Source organism: Spea bombifrons, chromosome 1, assembly GCF_027358695.1.
Source record: "Spea bombifrons isolate aSpeBom1 chromosome 1, aSpeBom1.2.pri, whole genome shotgun sequence".
Taxonomy (NCBI): Eukaryota; Metazoa; Chordata; class Amphibia; order Anura; family Pelobatidae; genus Spea; species Spea bombifrons.
This window is the reverse complement of record NC_071087.1, coordinates 80,456,487-80,478,386: the sequence shown is the minus strand read 5'-3', so window position 1 is coordinate 80,478,386 and position 21,900 is coordinate 80,456,487. Positions and strand designations below refer to the sequence as shown.

At 41.7% G+C, this 21,900-nt stretch overlaps 1 protein-coding gene across 1 annotated transcript in view; it reads left to right on the top strand.

Moving 5' to 3' along the window:
* Positions 1–21,900, top strand: part of HCN2 (hyperpolarization activated cyclic nucleotide gated potassium and sodium channel 2) — a 39,581-nt gene that overhangs the window by 1,590 nt on the left and 16,091 nt on the right. The window contains exon 2 of the mRNA XM_053465250.1: positions 15,590–16,013. Within this exon, the coding sequence (XP_053321225.1) occupies positions 15,590–16,013 (424 nt within the window). The remainder of the gene's footprint in view (positions 1–15,589; positions 16,014–21,900) is intronic.

Genomic DNA, 21,900 nt, shown 5'->3' with positions numbered 1-21,900 from the left:
TTTTCTTGCTTTATCTTTATGATCATAAAGGCATTTGATTCTTCCTATTACAACATCAGTGGAGGCATTTGTATTGTAGTCAAGGATTCATACAGTTCTAAAATATGCTTTTACCATATTTTGACTTAATGTATCCAGAATGATCCCAATTTTATATTTTTTAAGGAAGAACACTCACTTTTTGTAGATGGTTACAGAATGAATTCTATTTCTTTGGATGGATAGTTGGATGAAACATGCCAGCCACCTGTGTGGTGTTTGTTCTGCTGCTGTTCATCACTACTACTTTGGTGAGCAGCAAAGCAACCTTTAAATAGTTTATTTTATGGTGTAAGAACAAGGGTTCTGACGAGAGTATGAGTAGAATGGTTTGCTGTGGCCAATGTCAGTAGGACAGTGATGGATTTGACGGTATCTTGCTAATAAGCATAATCCATATATTACAGTTTGACATCGTATTCACCTCATAGCTGGTGTTAATGACCAACTCCTATTCCTAGTTATTCCCTTTTCCCTGCCCAGGTCTGATATAATAATTGACAGTGTTTTCACAGAACAGGGCATGTTGGAAACTGCAGCGAGGAAATGTGAAAAAAATAATACACGTGGATACCAATAAATGACACGTATATCATATGAAACGCACAATTTGCATAAGGAATAATGCAATCAAAGAGAACACATATATATCTCTAAAACTTACCAATGAGTATGTGAATATTTCCTAGGAAAAATGTACTATGTGTCTGGTTTGAAGTTTTGATTTTTGAAAGATATCAGTATTTACTATAATGTCAGCAGACCAAGCTCTGCCTTGATGTTGTGTTGACTTGCATACTAGTGACAGTGTAGTCCTCTAAAGTCTGAAACTCTAACAAGAAATGGAGCCACCAGTTCTTAGTATCTGTTTTATACCAGATGATAGCTCGGTATGTTGTCCACAAGTTACGCTGTCCATGGTGCTGAAGGACCACAACTTAGTGTTTATTCATTCTCTCAGTAAGCAGGCTCTACTCCCGGTTAGTGGAACCTTACTCCTGGTGTTGACATTCAAATACCTGCAGCCATTCTACATCATTTAATATAAAAAAAACCTTATGGTTTGCTTGTAAGAGTAAAGGATAAAGCACACACTGATATGCAGTAAACCTCATCACACACTATTTCTATGTCTTTGTTTGTGTCAGTAAGTATAGTATTAATTATAGTATGATGGAGAAAAAACACAAATGTCTCCAGTTGCAATTTCTGACTGGTTCTGGTTGACGCTTAATCATTTTCCTTTAAATGAACCCGTTCAGGTATAGCAAATTCTGCAGAAGGATGACCTCAGAGTATACATCTAAGGTCATCAGCCCCAATTGGTGGCCCTGGGCAGTGACGTAAATTCAACGGAAACAGTGGTGTTGAGTGAGCAGGAGGATGGGTGAAAATGCATGTTCCCTGGAGCATTGTTCACATGGACATCATTTAGCAGCAGGTGTTGCAGTTTGACAGATAGAAAAGCACTTCAATGTCACTCTGTCGTTCACATCCATCCTGTAGGGCGGCACAGGCTGAGGTGGCCAGACTAAAGTATATCTCAATGTAAAGTGCAAGGTGGTTGTCTGTGTGTGGATGCTGGTGTATCTGCTCGTGTAGAGAACCTGTTCACTGTTTCTTCTGGTTCCGATTGTGTGTGCGCCATTTGTAAATCTTCATTTAATACTATAGCGACTGTATTATTTTGCTGTCGGACTGCTGTATGCATTTTACCCATTTTCTCATGCTGAGTTCAGAGGTACTTCGTGGCACAACCTGTAAAGCAGTTATTGTGGCCTCACTTCCCTTTTCCCCACCGTTTCACAATCATCTAGCTTACACAGGGCTGGGGTGGAATAATGTAAAGGGGAGGAATAATCACACAGATTCTAGGAACAGTTAATGTGACTGCTGTTGCATGTTATTTAAAATTATAGTGCTGAGATCCTGCCTGGACTGTGTATGTGTCTGTCTTGGGCAATCATCACATTCCATATCTAGATAATGAGGGTGATGTATGTATCACTTCAGCCACAACTAACCCTCAAACTATAAACTGAAAACATACAAGTTAGATAAATCCATGCATCCCACATACTGTAGGGCAGTGTTTTATCTGAGCTGGTCAGCAATATGTAAACATTGTGTCCTGGAAAACATGGCCCATGTGGTCAAACTAGGTCTAGGACATTTAGATAATGGGGGCGATATATGTATCTGTCCTACGACAACTAACCCTCAAACTCAAAAATGAAAACGTAAATAAATAAAAAATACAATGTTTAACTACATTACTTCATTCATTATAAGCAGCTTTCACTTAATGTCGAGGGTCAAAATGCTGTTTTTAACTCTTTTTGATGACTACATCCCCATTATTACTTTGCCTGGGAGATGCATTTAAATATGAATTGTCACCTCGTGATTCTGCTATCATGAAATGCTCTACCAAATGTTGTCCACGTATGAACATGTTAGTACTGAAGATACTATAAAATGTAAATCAACGTATCGAGGATAGAAAAACTACTTCAGTTTTAACTTTTAGATATGGGGGGCTTAGCAAAATATCCCACAACTCTTTGTTCTTCAAAAGTCCATGTTTCAGTTTTTTTCATTGGTTATTCAAACAACATGTATTTCAAAATGCTGTCAGCTAGCCCATGTTTTCTGCTATACACGGCTGATGTGTACTAAAATATGTGCACACACACGAACACTTTTATATATATGAAGGGAAAAGTTATTTGATCCCCTGCTGATTTTATACGTTTGCCCACTGACAAAGACATGATCAGTATAATCTTAATGGTAGGTTTATTTGAACGGTGAGAGACAGAATAACAACAGAAATCCAGAATAACGCATTTCAAATAAATTATAAATTGATTTTTATTTTACTCAGTGAAATTAGTATTTGACCCCTTTGCAAAACATGACTTAGTACCTGGTGGCAAAACCCTTGTTGGCAATCACAGAGGTCAGACGTTTCTTGTTGTTGGCCTTCAGGTCTGCATATATCTCAGGAGGGATTTTGTCCCACTCCTATTTGCAGGTCCTCTCCAAGTCGTTAAGGTTTCGAGGCTGACATTTGGCAACTCAAACCTTCAGCTCCCTCCACATATTTTCTATGGGATTAAGGTCTGGAGACTGGCTAGGCCACTCCAGGACCTTAATGTGCTTCTTCTGGAGCCACTCCTTTGTTGCCTTGGCCGTGTGTTTTGGGTCATTGTCATGTTGGAGTACCCATCTACGACCCATTGTCAATGCCCTGGCTGAGGGAAGGAGGTTCTCACCCAACCCTTAGCCTATCCATCGTCCCTTTGATGCGGTGAAGTTGTCCTGTCCTCTTAGCAGAAAAATACCCCGAAAGCATAGTGTTTCCGCCTCCGTGTTTGACGATGGGGATGGTGTTCCTGGGGTCATAGGCAGCATTCCTCCTCCTCCTCCAAACACGGCGAGTTGCGTTGATGCCAAATAGCTCGATTTTGGTCTCATCTGACCACAACACTTTCACCCAGTTTTCCTCTGAATCATTCAGATGTTCATTGGCAAACTTCAGACGGGCCTGTACATGTGCTTTCTTGAGCAGGGGGACCTTGTGGGCGCTGCAGGATTTCAGTCCTTCACGGCGTAATGTGTTACCAATTGTTTCCTTGGTGACTGTGGACCCAGCTGCCTTGAGATCATTGACAAGATCATCCTGTGTAGTTCTGGGCTGATTCCTCACCGTTCTGATGATCATTGAGATCATCTTGCATGGAGCCTCAGACCGAGGGAGATTGAGTTATTTTGTATTTCTTCCATTTGTGAATAATTGCACCAACTGTTTTCACCTTCTCACCCTCAGCCTTGTGTAGGTCCACAATCTTGTCCCTGGCATCCTTGGACAGCTCTTTGGTCTTGGCCATGGTGGAGAGTTTGGAATCTGATTGATTGATTGCTTCTGTGGACAGGTGTCTTTTATACAGGTAACAAACTGAGATTAGGAGCACTCCCTATAAGAGAATGCTCCTAATCTCTGCTCATTACCTGTATAAAAGACACCTGAGAGCCAAACATCTTGCTGATTGATAGGGGCTCAAATACAATGTATAATTTATTTGAAATGCATTTTTCTGGATTTTTTTGTTTTTATTCTGTCTCTCACAGTTCAAATAAACCTACTATTAAAATTATAGACTGCTATGTCTTTGTCAGTGGGCAAACGTATAAAATCAGCAGGGGGTCAAATCATTTTTTCCTTCACTGTATATATATATATATAATGTAAAGAATCGCACCGAAATTCAAGGTTTCAGCCCCTGTCTGGGGCTTTTATCAGAGCTGTGTAACTTGTGCAGAGCGGTGAGTTAAGACCCTAGAATCGCTGCGGTTTTCTGTTTCGGGGAATTAAAATCCGGCTCCTCCCTTTAGATTCCTCCCGAGTCTCAATGGGAAATGTTTCCAATTAACTCGCATATCTAATTAATAAGAAGCTAATCCAGGAGAATGGCTATAAAATCCAATTAGGAAGAAAGGAAGGCAAGGAAAAAGTGAGTGCGACCCTTGTTACATAGTATCTAGCTGCTTTCACATATTCACAGAGATACAGATTAGCATGTATGGAGCCCACAATCTCCAAATCCAGAGAGCTACGAACATGCTGGGTTTTCAGGAGAACACCATTTTGCTCACTGATAGACTGTAGTCATTATTGTGTTTGGAGAAATGCAGAAACAGGTAGTATTACATTATTATTTATCATTATTATTATTATTATTGTTTTAAATAGCGCCTTCATATTCCGTGGCGCTGATAGAATTTGACAGCAGATAAGAACCATTCGGCCCATCTAGTGTGTCCGTTGTGGCTCTGATTATGACTTCTCTAATTATCTTCTCAATAATTAAATAGTTTTCTCAATCTAATGTGCATATCATGTATCTCTCTCTAGATAATATGCTATATGTTTATAAACTCACACACTAACAAAAATCTGCATATACATCGGATTATTTGTGGTTTAGTGCCCCCCTTACATTTCCTTGTCTTTCAAAACAGTAGTGGACAGTGACATCATAGGTGAGTCACCATGTATGAGTATGAATCTCCATGGAAACAACTTTATAAAAATAACTGCCAAAAATCTGAACTGTATGGCTGATCTTTGTAGGAATAAAACCCCAAAAGACTAAGATACAATCTAACTCTGTTGAAAGAAGCTTATGCCATTTGAAGGGGCCTTATTATTGTCTTCCAGGACCCTTACTAAGGGGAATGCGTAATGCCCAAGAATAGCTTCTTGTTATGACGTTAACAGTTAAAAATATGGAAGTGGCACAGAGGTTTACCACTGGAGTATGCCACATTTTGTTCTGTGTGTACAACCATAGATTTATTTTTATGGGTCATCATGCTTGTAATTGCTTATACCGTATTTGCTCGATTATAAGACGACCCTCCCAAAATCTGAATATTCATTTAGGAAAAAAAAAAGAAAAAGCCTGAATATAAGACTACCCTATAGGAAAAAAGTTTTACTAGTAAATATTAATTTAATAAAAGCTATGATTGAGAAAAATATATTTTTTTGTTTTTATTTCCTTTTATTTGCCACTCTGCCCCCAGAAATGCCTTATACCCTCCTATATGCCACTCTGAACCCATGAAATGCCTTTTAACCCCCTATATGCCACTCTGCCTCCAGAAATGCCTTATACCCCCTATATGCCACTCTGACTCCAGAAATGCCTTATACACTCTGGCATATAGGGGGTTAAAAGGCATATCATGGGACAGAGTGGCAAATAGGGGGTTAAAAGGCATTTCTGGAGGCAGAGTGGTATAAAGGGTGTTAAAAGGCATATCATGGGGTACTCTGCCTCCAGAAAAGCTTTATGCCCCCCCATAGAACACTACCTCTTACCAGTGCTTCTGACTGCGTGGTGTCTAGTGGGGGCAGCAGGTGGAGGCCGGCATTAATTCCGCCGGGGCTTCTATGACTGAGCACTGGAAGGTCATGTGACGCCAGTGCTCCATCATAGAAGTGCCAGCAGTAGTTGTCTGCGTCTATCGAGCAGACGTTCCCCAGCTGCCAGAGAAGAGAATTCCCCACAGCTCTCTGGCAGCCGGGGAAGGTCTGCACGATGCGCGTAGACAACCTCCGCTGCTGCCCGTGCTTTCGCTGGCGCTCGGTGATAGATGCCCCGGTGGAAGTGCCGACAGCAGCTGAGGTTACCAGACAGGTAACTGCGAGGGATCTGGATCTTAGTCTCATAGCCTCTATTTGAGGTCTGATTATAAGACGACCTTGATTATACAGAGCATTGTTCTTGAAAAAACCTTGTCTTATAATCGAAACAATACGCTACTTGAAATTACGATACTATACTATCTGATATTTTGTCCCCTGAAAAAGACCCGCTTTGGGTAGAAACAGGCATTTTCCTTCATGTTTACTCTTGTTGCAGCTCTAAATATCAGTTTGATTGTATATCTGAGTTTTTTTTTTATAAGCTCATGAGTGGGACCCTCAGAAACCAACTATTCTTCATGGAAATACATGAGAGAGCCATAAGGCTAGGTGGTAAGCTTAGCTGAATACTAGCTTATTTTACCTGGACGTTCTATATATTCATGTATGATTTGTGCTTCTTTGTGCAAGGTTTCTGTAAAAGTTATATATATTCAAACTGGTATAATTAAGTCAGAGAGGAAGCTTGGAAGCTATAGATTTTTGATCTTTGTAAACACCTGTACTTATGTTGCAGGCAAGTTTCTTTTGGCATGGGCATGGCTTGATAGTTTGGCCATAGTATGGCTTGTGTCATGCCATAAACCTGCCTGCTCAGCCATTATTTATGCGGAAGGCTGAGTCTTCCACAGGAAGCATAGACCGTGTAGCTCTATACCATTAAATAAATTATGAACTTATATTTCTTTAAACAGGAGGTAGGCGATAACGACGTTTTTAGTGCGGTTACGCATAGGACTACAGTGGTCTGAGGAGCACAAATTTGGTTGGTCTTCAAGAGAGATGCGCTTTGTATTTTTTTTTGTTTTTTTTTTTAGAATGTCCTTGCATGGTTAATGCGGACCGACAGCAGCGTAAATCCCAGGGTATGGGAAGTTGTCCCTGTGTTTTTAAGATTTCAACATACCAGTCATGAAATTGATAATATAATATAAGTGTTCACACGTGGCATTTTTGCACCTGAGTGATCCCAAAACCTCACTTTTATTGGTTCGTGCTACAAATATTTCAACCCTCCTAGTACTGTCACGCGACCGTTGTAGCGGGTATTTCTTTTCAATTATTATCTATTTATCGAATGTATGTGAACCCCTATGGGATTGTGTAATTTAATCATGGAAGAGGCTGACTTGTGAAAAGGGCCTGTGCGCAAGCTTTTTCTTCTTGAGTATCTTCTAGGCCACGTGGAAAACAAGACTTCCAACCACCTACAGCTTATCCCCAAGTGTTTTAACCAAGATGCTTTAAAGTACGAGAGATGGGAAAACTTGGTGACCTTTATTGTTAATTCTCAACGGCGAAGTAAAGTGAGCACTTGAAAGCTACACAGAGCTGTGAGACACAAAACTCTCAGTGCACATTAATAGCCATCAGCGAATGTACAAATAGAAGCAGAATGTGGTCTGCCTGCGTTTTCTGCTGTTAGTGTGCACCATACCAAATATAGTGGGGAACGCAGACTTTTTATCCTCTTTGTTTAAGTTTTTTTTTTATTGGACTTGCAGACTGTTGTAACAGATTAAATCACAGGAGGTAGCTGCTCGCTTTGCTGCTTGTGACATTATGTTAACAGGCTCATGGCATAAAATATGAATGCATTCTGACATGTATAAAAAGGAATGAGTACAGTAACACAATTTGACAGAAAACAAATGTACATTAAACGTAGTAGCCATTTAAAAATATAGTTTTGAATTCCTCCACTGTCCGAGAAGTAAATAAGAAGAAATCAGGTTTGCCAGGTCACAATTCTCTTGATTTACTTGAATCCTGAATTACCACTTGTTAGTGTTATGCATGGAATAATCTTGTGTGTATGCAAGGACTACTATAATGAAAATAGTAGGTTTTAGTTACCATACACATTTGTTACAAATGATATATTTCAAGCGTTGGGAAGCTGTGGCACCAAAATGTTTAACATCTAGTTTCTTTATTTGCTTCCCCGCATTGTTCCCTACCAATTGGTGCTTTTGCTACCAGTATGCTATGGTTGATATTCCTGCTTGAATGCATGTGACCCATTTAAGTGTGTCTTTAAATAATAATAAAGTCAAGGTCTGGTACTAGAGCCCTTTGGTTAGCTAGCAAATTTGGGGAGTCACTACATAGAATCTTCAAGATTGGCTATTAAAGGGTTAACATTTCGAGAGTCCCATTATTAACACATTTAAAAAGTTCCAATGTTATGTCATATGATCATATTTTCACTAATATAACATTTTAAGAAATATGTCCCAGTCTAAAAATAATATCTCACAAAATACATGTAAAGTATTATAAAGTATTGATCAGTAGATGAAACATTCGGCAAATATATATTAATGATCCATTTCATAAACAATTGATAAAATATTAATCTATTTAATAAGCTGAAAAATACATTCAATTATTAGTAAATCAAGTTAATAATCAAATATCAAATTACTAAATTGTACATTGTAACCAACATACGGTAATGTTCACACCATACGTTCATGCACACGCCATGAAACTATATTCTGACATACACTCACCCTAATGCCATATAGTAACCCAAACACCATACGTTCCTACACACACATAAACACTGACTTACAATATATATACTCACGCATGTTGAAATTACATATATATATACGCACACATACTAACACTGACTAGCAATATATACACTCACTGGCCACTTTATTATGTACACCTGTTCAATTGCTTGTTAACACATATAGCTAATCAGCCAATCACATGGCAGCAACTCAATGTATTTAGGCATGTAGATGTGTTCAAGACAACTTGCTGAAGTTCAAACCGAGCATCAGAATGGGGAAGAAAGGGGATTTAAGTGACTTTAAACGTGGCATGGTTGTTGGTGCCAGGTGGGCTGGTCTGAGTTTTTCAGAAACCGCTGATCTATTGGAATTTTCACGCACCTCTTGAGAATGGCCGAAAAAGAGAAAATATCCAGTGAGCGGCAGTTGTGTGGACGAAAATGCCTTGTTGATGTCGCAGATCAGAGGAGAATGGGCAGAATATCGAGAATATCATCTCTGAACGCACAACACGCCGAACCTTGAAGCAGATGGGCTACAACAGCAGAAGACCACACCGGGTGCCACTCTTGTTAACTAAGAATAGAAAACTGAGGCTACAATTTGCACAGGCTCACCAAAATTGGACAATGGAAGACTTGGAAGTATGTTGCCTGGTCTGATGAGTCTCGATTCCAGCTGCGACATTCAGATGGCAGGGTCAGACTTTGGCGTAAACTACATGAAAGCATAACTCCATCCTGCCTGATATCAACGGTTCAGGCTGGTGGTGGTGTAATGGTATGGGGGACATTTTCTTGGCACACTTTGGGCCACTTAGTACCAATTGAGTATCGACAGCCTACCTAAGTATGGTTGCTGACCTTGTCCATCCCTTTATGGCCACAGTGTACCCTTCTCCTGATGGCCACTTCCAGGAGGATAATGCACCATGTCACATATCTCACATCATTTCAAACTGGTTCTTGAACATGACAATGAGTTCACTGTACTCCAGTGGCCTCCACAGTCACCAGATCTCAATCCAATAGAGCACCTTTGGGATGTGGTGGAACGGGAGATTCTCATCATGGATGTGCAGCCGACAAATCTGCAGCAACTGCGTGATGGCATCATGTCCATATGGACCAAAATCTCTGAGGAATGATTCCAGCACCTTGTAGAAAGTATGCCACGAAGAATGAAGGCAGTTCTGAGGGCAAAAGGGGTCCAACGCGGTACTAGCAAGGTGTACCTAATAAAGTGACCAGTGAGTGTATATACCGTGTGTGTGTTTGTGTGTTTATAATTATATATATATATATATATATATACATACACTGACTTTAGCACTATACACATTAACACATGACACTATATATACACACACACACACACAAGTATACACTGATTCTAACACTGTGCACACACTACCTCTAGCACTATAGATACACACACAAATACTACACTTCAGTACACAGTGTAGGACTATAAATATAAATGCACACACATACCAACTAACACTACAGTAAACACACATGCACTTCTTCCCTCTCCATCCCCCTTACTTCATCTTACAGTATACAGTGTATACACAGTCACACAGGGGTCGACAAATTTGGTTTTGGACCAACTTATTTTTTTCTTCCCCAATAATGTTTTTATTTTAATCTATTACTCCCTGGTCTGCAGTTAAAGAATGTTTATTGGGCCACTATGACATAAAACGCACCTTTTTTCAGTGCTGCATCATTTTGTACAGTACTGCAGTTAAGCCTTTTTATGACAATGGGTATTTTACACCATAAAGACTCAAGCTTGTATGTTTAACCATTATTCTAATGCTTTCACATGTTAACAGCCATACAGTAACAGACACACTAGCGTGTTATGCTCACAAATACATTACATTTTTTTCATATAGTGTCAGCAGATTTCGTAGCGCTGTTACAACAGAACCACACAAGCTAACATACTACTCTCATATATACACCCTACACTAGAGGAGTCCCGCGGGTCCCGTGGGTCCCGCAGGACCCGCCAAAAAACTTGCGGGCGGTCTTTCTGGGGCTGCGGGCGGTCAGGCACTGTACCTGCGGGTCCCGATAATCCCGTGCAGTCCAGCAAGGATGCCTTCTCGCTGCTCCATTACAGTGTCTCCTATCTTGCTCCGCCCATGAAGAAGGCGGAGTCACATGATGTGACATCACTTCCTGTGACTCCGCCTTGTTCCTGGGCGGAGCAAGAGAAGAGACGCTGTGAGGGAACAACTCGAGGGCAGCCTTGCGGGACTGCGCGGGAAATCAGGTAAGGAGGCGGGTGTGATTGGCCACAAATGTGGCGGGAGCGGAACACCCGCACTGCGGGAGCGGGATTCAAAACAGCGGGAGCGGGCGCTATCGGGATTAAAAAAGCAGTCCCGCGCAGGGCTCTACCCTACACCATACACTAATACACACACTATATCCTAACTAGGGCTGAAACAACGAATCGATAAAATCGATAATAATCGATAACGGAAATCGTTGTCGACGATTTCCGTTATCGATTAATCGAGTGATCGATTCGTTGTTGGAGCACTCGGCTCCTTTTACTTACCTCCGCGAGCGTTCCCCGCTTCTGCTACACGCTCTGCAGTCTCCGCCTTCTTTCAGCTACGTGACGGATGTGACGCGTTCCGGAGGTAAGTATTCTTCATGTCTATGTGCGAATCGCTCTGTGCGAGTGGCTCTGTGCGAGTGGCTCTGTGCGATTCGCTCTGTGCGATTCGCTCTGTGCGAGTGGCTCCATTCGCACAGAGCAATTCGCGGGGGTGGGGGTCCACGGCGGGGTGGGGGTCCACGGCGGGGTGGGGGTCCACGGCAGGGTGGGGGTCCACGGCGGGGTGGGGTTTCAGGGGATGCAGGGCAGGGTGTGAGTGTGGGTGCAGGGCAGAGTGGGGGTGGGGATGCAGGGCAGGGTGTGAGTGTGGGTGCAGGGCAGAGTGGGGATGGGGGGTGCAGGGCAGAGTGGGGATGGGGGGTGCAGGGCAGAGTGGGGGTGGGGGGGCAGGGCAGGAGACTGGGTGCAGGGCAGAGTGGGGGTGGGGATGCAGGGTGTGAGTGTGGGTGCAGGGCAGAGTGGGAGACTGGGTGCAGGGCAGAGTGGGGGTGGGGGGCCAGGGTAGGAGACTGAGTGCAGGGCAGAGTGGGGGTGGGGGTGCAGGGCAGAGTGGGGGTGGGGATGCAGGGCAGGGTGTGAGTGTGGGTGCAGGGCAGAGTGGGGATGGGGGGTGCAGGGCAGAGTGGGGATGGGGGGTGCAGGGCAGAGTGGGGGTGGGGGGGCAGGGCAGGAGACTGGGTGCAGGGCAGAGTGGGGGTGGGGATGCAGGGTGTGAGTGTGGGTGCAGGGCAGAGTGGGAGACTGGGTGCAGGGCAGAGTGGGGGTGGGGATGCAGGGCAGGAGACTGGGTGCAGGGCAGAGTGGGGGGTGGGGATGCAGGGTGTGGGTGCAGGGCAGAGTGGGAGACTGGGTGCAGGGCAGGGTGTGAGTGTGGGTGCAGGGCAGAGTGTGGGGGCAGGGCAGAATGTGGGGGCAGGGCTGGGTGCATGGCAGAGTTGGAGACTGGGTGCAGGGGCACAGTGCAAAGTGCTGGGTGCAAAGTGCTAGGGCTGGGTGCAAAGTGCCAGGGCTGGGTGCAAAGTGCTGGGTGCAAAGTGCCAGGGCTGGGGCAAAGTGCTGGGTGCAAAGTGCCAGGGCTGGGGCAAAGTGCTGGGTGCAAAGTGCTGGGTGCAAAGTGCCAGGGCTGGGGCAAAGTGCTGGGTGCAAAGTGCCAGGGCTGGGGCAAAGTGCTGGGTGCAAAGTGCCAGGGCTGGGTGCAAAGTGCTGGGTGCAAAGTGCCAGGGCTGGGGCAAAGTTTCTTGAACAGTAATAGTCCACCTCTTTCCAGAATGTTTGGGGTTATTTTGTTTCATAAATATTGTGCTTGGGTTCTTGTACTTTGAAAATATTGTTTTTTATTACATCATAACAAAATAAGAATGTTAATGTAAATTTTAAGTTGTTTTTTAACATCCAGTTCATTAAATTATTTTAAATAAACGAAAAATTTGCATATTTTGTTTTTTTTTATCCGATTAATCGATTAATCGAAAAAATAATCGGCCAACTAATCGATTATTAAAATAATCGTTAGTTGCAGCCCTAATCCTAACACACTAATGCTCATGCCGTACTATAACATACATAACACCATACAACCTAACACCACACTCATAAACATTCACACACTAGCCAACAACATACACACACTGGCTAACACTATACTTGTTATAAAAAATGCACACTTTAAAACTATGCACACATACCCCATCAGCCATAACATTATGACCATTGACATGTGAAGTAAAAAAAACACTGATAATCTTGTTATCATGACACCTGTCAGTGAGTGGGATATGAGCATCGCTCAGACGTCCACCTGCTGCCTGAGAGGAGGATCCAGGTCCCCTGCAGTTCTGCAGGGGATCTGGATCTTAGTCTTGTAGTTAGACCTCTATTTGAGGACGACCTCAAATATACAATGAGGGGTATTTTTCAGAGCATTATATTCTTAATGCTTGTCTTATATTCGAGCAAATATGGTATTAGGCAGCAAGTGAACATGTCGTCCTCAAATTTGATGTGTTAGAAGCAGGAAAAATGGTTCTGAGCAACTTTGATATGGGCCAAATTGTGATGGCTAGACGACTGGGTCAGTACCTAAAGTGGTCCAAGGAAGGAAAAGCGGTGAACTGGCAACAGGGTCATGGGTGGCCAAGGCTCGCTGATGTATGGCGGGGGCACGAAGGCGCAAAGGCTGGCCCGTGTGGTCAGATCCAACCACCAAATACAAACGAGCTATTGTAGCTCACGTTTCTGAAAAAGGTACTGCTGGTTCTGATAGAAAGGTGTCAGAACACACAGTGCATTGCAGTTTGTTGCGTATGGGGCTGTTTCAACGCAGACCAGTCAGGGTGCCCATGCTGACCCCGGTCCCCTGTCTACAATGGCCACGTGAGCATAAGAACTGAACCACAGAGCAATGGAAGAAGGTGGCCTGGACTGATGAATCACGTTTTCTTTTATGTTGGCCGGGTGTGCGTCGCTTACCTGGAGAACACATGGCACCAAGAGGCATCCATGGAGGCCCCGCCTCGCAACTTACATGACTTACAAGGATATGCTGCTGACATCTTGGTGCCAGACACCACAGCGCATCTTCAGAGGTCTAGCAGAGTCCATGCCTTAACAGGTCATGGCTGTTTTGACGGCAAAAGGGGAAACTACACAATATTAGGCAGTTGGTCATAATGTTATGGCTGATCGGTGTACACATTAAATCTGGCACTACAATATAGTAGACACACTGACTCTGACGCTACAGTATACACACTCACAAACTGACTCCAGTACTATACATATACACATATACACACGGACTCTGACACTACATTATACCCTAACATACACTACTCGCCTCGTGGCGCTACACTGCTGCCTTCTGCCTTTGTGAATTTGACACCCTACACAGCTATACATACATACACACATTGACGCTACAGGACACATACTAACTCTAGCACTATACATACACACATACACATAGACTCTAACACTACAGTACACACACATATGCTACCCCCTTCCCTGTCCCTCTCTTCCAAATATGAAAAAGGAACATTTTCAAATAATAATTTATGGATTTTGGTATGAGGGAATAATGTTTCTAATGCCACATTTAGTCGTGAAAGTGTAAAATTCAGCAGATTAGAGGGGTCAGCCCCTTTAAGTACATTTTGCATACATTGTTGTACATCTATTTTTGATAACATTTAGAGATTAGATGGTCTCTGGTTACTGGCTATAGCAGCTAAATATGATATTTTACCTGGTCAATGTTTTATTAGTCTCTAAAGGTCATATCAGAGGAACAAGATCATATAACACTATGCTTTAAATCCAGTGATGTTATGTCCTTCACAAACGTATGCACATGGTTATCCCTAAATGAACATGCAAAAATCCTGTTTTCTGTTTGACATCATGTAGCTCCAGTAGTGTCCATCTGGTCGTACTAGTCTAGTAGTACAAGCTCACTGACCTTCGCTGCCAGCCTTTTACATATAACAAAAAGTAGTAAGTTATAAGAAAAAAGAAAAATACAAATTGCCATCTACCATTTTTCATTGACATAAATATGATGCCTTTTTGTGTTACCATGTAGACATTACTATTTTTCACTTGGTACACTAAGAAATTACTATAGAAACACAGAATTTGATGGCAGATGATAACTATTCAGCCTGTTTAATCTGCTCACATGTCTGTGTGCCTGTATTTTTCATCCTTCATTGGCACCATTTTAAGGCACCGGCTGGAGGGCAGAATACTGTTTAATCAATGAAGCAATATAATACCATAAATATATGCCATGGTTACGCAACACTTCTGTGTCCACTATTTATTAATGTGTAATGCATGTTACTATGTTTATTTCAGTTTTGTCCACCTAAAAAACTTGATTTCTGATAATCAGGTGGCATATAAAAAGAGATCATAAAGCTCAATGACTATACCCACTGAGGGCATTTTCACACACACACACAGATTAAGTAGTCTGATATGTGCTGGATTAAGTAGTCTGATATGTCCATCCTTGTGATTTTTTTTGGTAGTGTGTGCAATACTGCTTATTGTCACTGTTATTTACAACACAGCTAAGACTTACTTGTAGGTTTACTGACTAAATGTGAAATTGATGCCAATTATATACATGCCTACCTCACCATACTTTTTACACCCACAGGTTCTACTGGGACTTCACAATGCTGCTCTTCATGGTGGGGAATCTGATCATCATCCCTGTGGGCATCACATTCTTCAGGGAAGAGACCACCACTCCATGGATTGTGTTTAACGTAGTGTCGGACACCTTCTTCCTCATGGACCTGGTTCTGAACTTTCGCACAGGCATTGTAATTGAGGACAATACTGAGATTGTTCTAGACCCACAGAAAATTAAGCGCAAATACTTTCGCACGTGGTTTGTGGTAGATTTTGTGTCCTCCATCCCTGTGGATTACATATTCCTAATTGTGGAAAGGGGCATTGACTCTGAAGTGTATAAAACAGCTCGGGCTCTACGAATTGTAAGGTTCACCAAGATCCTCAGTCTTTTGCGGTTACTTCGGCTTTCGAGACTTATTCGGTATATACATCAGTGGGAGGAGGTGAGTAAGAAAATCTGGCTTATTTAATATGTTAAAAATGTGAGGTGGTGTCTTATATATGATTAGAAAAAGGTAAGTCTTATTTTATAAGACTATGTTTGGAAGGGTGTTCACACTATGTAATTTGTAGTAGGGAAAACAAAATGTGAGTTACCCAGTATACTTAAAATGGAACAGGATGAAATTGAAAAAAATACCATTTCTCACTTATCTGATAATCTGTCGCTTATCTACAAAAGTTAATGTGTTTAGCTTTTAAAAAACTCAATGTTTACAGCAACATAACCATTTTCCCCCCCAAATCTGGTCATACTGACCCATGTGCTATTTGGGACATCTTTGAGGCTGGCAAATTGTTGATCGCCTCCTCAACTCTTTTAAAACAGGCGTCCACCATACAGTGTATGGCGGACATTGACGCCCAGAGGAGGGGCCACCAGAAGCCCCTGATGCCGATCTTGGTGTTACAGCACCACCGTTTAAGCGAAGAAACAATTGCTTTCTAAGCTTGTTTAATGCCATGATGTGCCAGGCAAGTGACTGTTTTTCCGTGATGTGCCTGGCACATCACTGGTCATTAAGGGGTTAAAGTCACTGAGAACGACCCATTCTACTGCCAATGTATGTCTATGAAGATGGCATGCCTACTTGTTTGGTTTTTTTGCACCTGTTTTTAATTGGTGTGACCAAAATGCCTAAACGCATAAATTAGGAGGGATGTCCACATATTTTTTGTAATATAAAGGAGGAAGGCAATCGGAGTCATTGTGGATTTTGTAGAAAGAGCATTACAGCTGCATGGAGATAATGAGTGTGGAAATCAATAGCCGGTTCCTGAAGGTTCCTCAACTTTCCAAACTGTTCACCAGGATTGATCTTTATAAGTAATCCCCATTGAGTGCTTTAATGTATTTACCAGTGAAAATGTTTTTCAGTCATCATACGTCTTTTGCTGTTACCCACTGGTGAGGGGGATCAGCGGCATCCGCCAGTGAGTTGCCCCATACCTTAGATGGTTGGTGAGGATTGAATCCTCTCAGTGTCATAGGGTTGGAACTATCTTACCAGGGCCCCTAATTATGCCCTCTCTGTAAACCCTTTACCATTCTGCAGCAGAACCTTTACAGGACTATAAATTGTGTCAAGGAAAACCGGACAGTGTGCTTGAAGGGTCAGAACCGTGTGTGGAATGATACTGATTCCTATTGACACAGTGATAGGAACCTAACAAGCTTTTGGATAACAAGACAGCTCCAGCAAATTAAATTACGATATCATTGGCAGACCCTCTGCTTAGTCTGCCACAGCGGATAACAAATCAAGTCCCAAAGGGCCTGGCTATGACAGCCTTAACTTACGCACCAGAAATGAGCACATCCTTAGCAGATCCTTGTTAGTGCTGCTACTGTGCCCTGCGGATGGGTTAAGTTAAATTAACCTGATTTTAGTGGTGCTTCAAGGTCTGTGACCTTTCAATTTTCTTAAAAAGTTTGGATCACTGTTTTTATTTAAATATTTTAAATCAACCTTTCTAGCCCCTTTATGTATGTTTTGTGTTGCGTGAGAGAAGCATTAATACTATTCCCTTCTGGTTGTGAGTTTTAAATAACAATAATATGTAGCACATGTTCCATATATATCTATGTTGCTAGCTGATAATTATGCACTTCTGTTGCTTGACATAGCTTGTTGTATGTATGTATGTGTGGAGCCACATAATTACCTTTCTTGAGCTCTTCTAGGTTACAGCGATGTATGAGCGGAGTGCCTGTGTGATACTGGGCCATTTACATCACTGGCTTGGGTCCTCTAGATGGCAGCAATCCATACTTACTGTTTACCCCACTAATTAATGATTTTGGATGTGAATCACTGCAAACAAATTATATGATATTTCTTTTATAGTGTTTCTGTTTTTCTCTCTTTGTAACTCAGTCTAATAGTTTACCTGATAGGGATGTTTTGTTTTGCATTTGAAGGAATCTTTTCCCAGGTGTGCGCGACCCCTGATGTATCGAATTTCAGCCTAAGTACTAAATAACGCGTAACGCTAATTCTGTTTTATTCAAAAGGACTTTACTAGCCCTGAAAATCTTAATTCCCACATTAATTGTGTGAAGTTAAAAGTCCTATAATCGGAAACTTGCCAAGCTCACTAAATCAGGTTTATTACTTCTAAATGCACTCTAAAGTGTGAAGGCTTGGAAGGCGGCTAAACCTATTGCAGGGGCAGGTACAAATGCATACCTGGGAACTTCTGGGCTCCCGCTACCCGGAGCCTTCCCTTGCAGGACACAGCCAGGACTGCCCACTGACATTGTGGGAGGTCCCGCTGGGAAACACTCCCATTTAAAGGGAAAATGGGCGTGCAGCGACCTGGAGGATTCGGGTCTTGCTTCACCCCGCAATCTCCAGGTCAAACCCGGAGAGTTCCCAGGTATGTACATATGTTTGCCAGTTAGTTAGTTGTATGCATTACAAATCCACCTTTAGTGTATGCCATGGGAACAGCCATCTAATTGTTCAAATCTTCATAATTATTTCTTATAAACTCTATCTCTTACCAATAGTCAAATCGCTAAATGTCATTCATTCGGATAGGCAGCCTTTGTAACGGTTCAAAGTAGTAAACTTCAAGCGAAGACTGGGCACCTGGCACGTTGGGTAAATGCATGGTAGGCCGCTGGCCATCTATGCCCCATACTTACCTGGTCTGTCACTTCAGCATGCCTCTCCAGACTATAAGTGCCAGGGCTGCCTCGAGATCGCAAGCCCAGCCCTGGTAAACTTCAAGACAGGAAATTGATTAGATAATGCTGGCTGGCTCTGACGTAGGCTGCTGCCAGTCTCTGGCTCCGGGATTTGAAGTACACTGATTGACAAGCAAAAAGCACATCCGTGATTTATCTTTTAATGTACAATGGGATTGATACTAATGGTCCCTGACGCCTCCACGAAAGAAGAATGCATATTGAAGTACACGGAGTACTTTAATATGCGTTCTTGAAAATTAAAAAATCAAATAAGACTTACTTGATGTGGAAGAGACAGCCTTGCAGCTGCTATCCTCCCAGTGCTCTGATTACTCTTTCCACTAATTGGCTGCATGTGCACTGGGCTCTGAATATTACGTGCAAGGAACACAGCTGAACACATCTCCTGCATGCAAAATAGCCTGACGAATCCCCCCATGCATTTGCACGTTGAAGCATCACAAAACTTGCAGCCATGCAGCTATTGACAGATGTACATGGGAAATTCCCCTTTTCCTTCATTCTCGATAGACCATTAAGTAGACCTCACCTGTTGCTCAGGGAGTTACCAGCGACCTATATGGCGCTTAGGGCAACTTCTGGGCATGGGCTGATGTTCTCTCCTCTTTCACTCGTGATTATGTATGCCATGGTAACCGATAAACCGGGTAGAAAAAGATGTTCCAGCATGATATACATGGAAGAGGGGTGCCACAATGTATACGGAAGTGTGTGTGGCTTGCCGTGGTAACTGGGAGGAAATGGATGTTCCGCCATGATGTACATGGAAGTGGGGTTGTCCATGGTTAAGAAAACTATAAATTAAGGGATCTTGTTCTTGATTTATATAAATAATTTTTGGACTTTGGTGGACAATACAGAGACGTTATTCTCATGAGAAAGCCAGTGGGATTGCTGGCAAAATGCATTGAGCCTAGCAGAAGACAATTTTCTTGGAGATGTGGACTGTATAGCTAGAGTGATATGTTGATGCGCCATCCTTTTATCGCAAGTTTCTTTTTTTTTCGGGTCCGTGCCATTGGCGTCCATTTATATTTTATAGAGCCAAGATTAAAGAAGATTCTATTTGATGAGCCTTGTGAGCTATTTGTTTTACACTATATATATATATATATATATATATGTGTGTGTGTGTGTGTGTGTGTTTCCTGTATGTGTATGCACCCCTTTGTGTGATGATATTGCCAGGACAAGAGGAATACTGCTTGGGTGGCAGCAACACAAAAGGAGCATATTTAATATTTAAATGTTATCTTTATACATTTTACACATTCAAACGCGTGTTATTTTTGATAATACTAAATATATAGGGAACAAGCTTGATTAGAGGCTTAAAACTTTTATTTGGGTAAAACGCAATAATAGTTTCCAAAAGGATTTTCCTTTTTGGGTTTTTTTTTTTTTTTACCTGTTTAAATCCAGCACATGTAGACAAAAGCCAATTCTGTTGCATATATTGAAAGCTCAGTAGTAAACTTGTCTTACCTAACATTTGCTTTGTTTAACCTTTCCCAAGGAAACCATCCACAACATCATTAATACACAGTATGAATCTTTCCCTGGAAACTCTTATGTAAATCCCATCCCTTAAATTCTCTGTCAACCACGGATTATGACCCTAATTAACAGTAACTCCAGATTTGAAAGGATTAGAACCCTATAGAATAAAGGTATCTTTTTGGCAGAACATTTTTAATTCCTGAAAATATTTCAGAACCCCTACCTTAAAATTAAAAATGCTTAAATTCTATACTAGCCTGAGCTGGTGCCTACAGTTCTTACCCAGTGTAACATTGTTTAAAATACATCCTAATTATATTAAATATAAGGATATTTTTTGGTGCTGTGCTCTGTCCTTCCTAAAATGTAGAACTTGACAAGCAGTTATGGATCCTAAATCACTAATTCATTTAAAATTTATATTTTAGGAGCAGATCGTGACCGTTTGTAATTTTTGAGGATCATTATTGTGAGTGTGTTAAATAGAATGGGTGAAAAAAGTAAGCTTTTTGCACATCTATTGATGAATAGCCACGTAGTGTTGTAATAAATATGTGCACAGTGTGAACAAAAGAGTACAGATCTGATCTAACTTAGGGATCTCCAAAGCCTCTATAAACATTTGGTTTTATATCTCGTTTCTATTTTATACTGGTGCCAGTTGTGTACATTTCAGATGTTTGGGGAGAGACGGTGTGAGCTTCCTGTCATTTGGTCGCCTGGCCTGTCTTTCGTTATAAATTTGTTAGAGGCAAAGTGTGAAAATCAGGCATTCTATACAATGTCTAAAGGCTTCAGCCAAAGTGAGTGTGAAATCTGAGCATTCTTCCGCACTTTCCCTAAGCGGTATGGAAAATGCCATAAAAGGCTTAGGCGATATATGGTTAGGTAGGTTTCCAAATAAAAAAATAAATAAATCCCCCATAATGCTTTACTTGAAATAGCCTGTTAGCCTAGGTCACTTTATATTTTTCCGTTTGTGTATAAAACCATAGTCAAGTGCATTAAGAGTTAAATTAATCTCCCTTGCTGTTTTGATGGGGGGGCATTGCTAAGAACTAGAAACCAATTCATATGATTTACCGTAAGCATTGTGGTGGTCTGATTAGTTGGTTATTATGATCCAACATGGATAAAAAAAACATAGCTTATAATGAGAGCAATGTCTAGTTTAATTTTGGGGATGCACAAACTTTGTATATTGCTAAAGTGAAAAAAAACCTGCTGAAAATGTCTATGTTATAAATGAGTTCAGCTCTGCATGTGTGTGCATGAACCACCATCCATCATCCTGCTACTAATGCCTCTAGCTATATAACCCAACACTCTGCTTGCTTTTGTTGACACTTTATTGCATTACTTGCTTACTTTTAAGTCCTCAGAAATAATTACTCCCAATTCTCTCTCTTATGATGTTACTGACAGAACAGTGCATCCAATGCTTTATTCTGCCTTGGGATTTTTAAGTCCAAACATCCAAACCCAAACACTGTCCCCCATAGAAGAATTAAATTACAGTGTCAAATGCCTTAGTGAAATCTAGGTAGGCTATATGGATTGCTCCTCTCTGGTCTATTATTTTAGTTAAGCGATCGAAAAAATAAATTTAGATG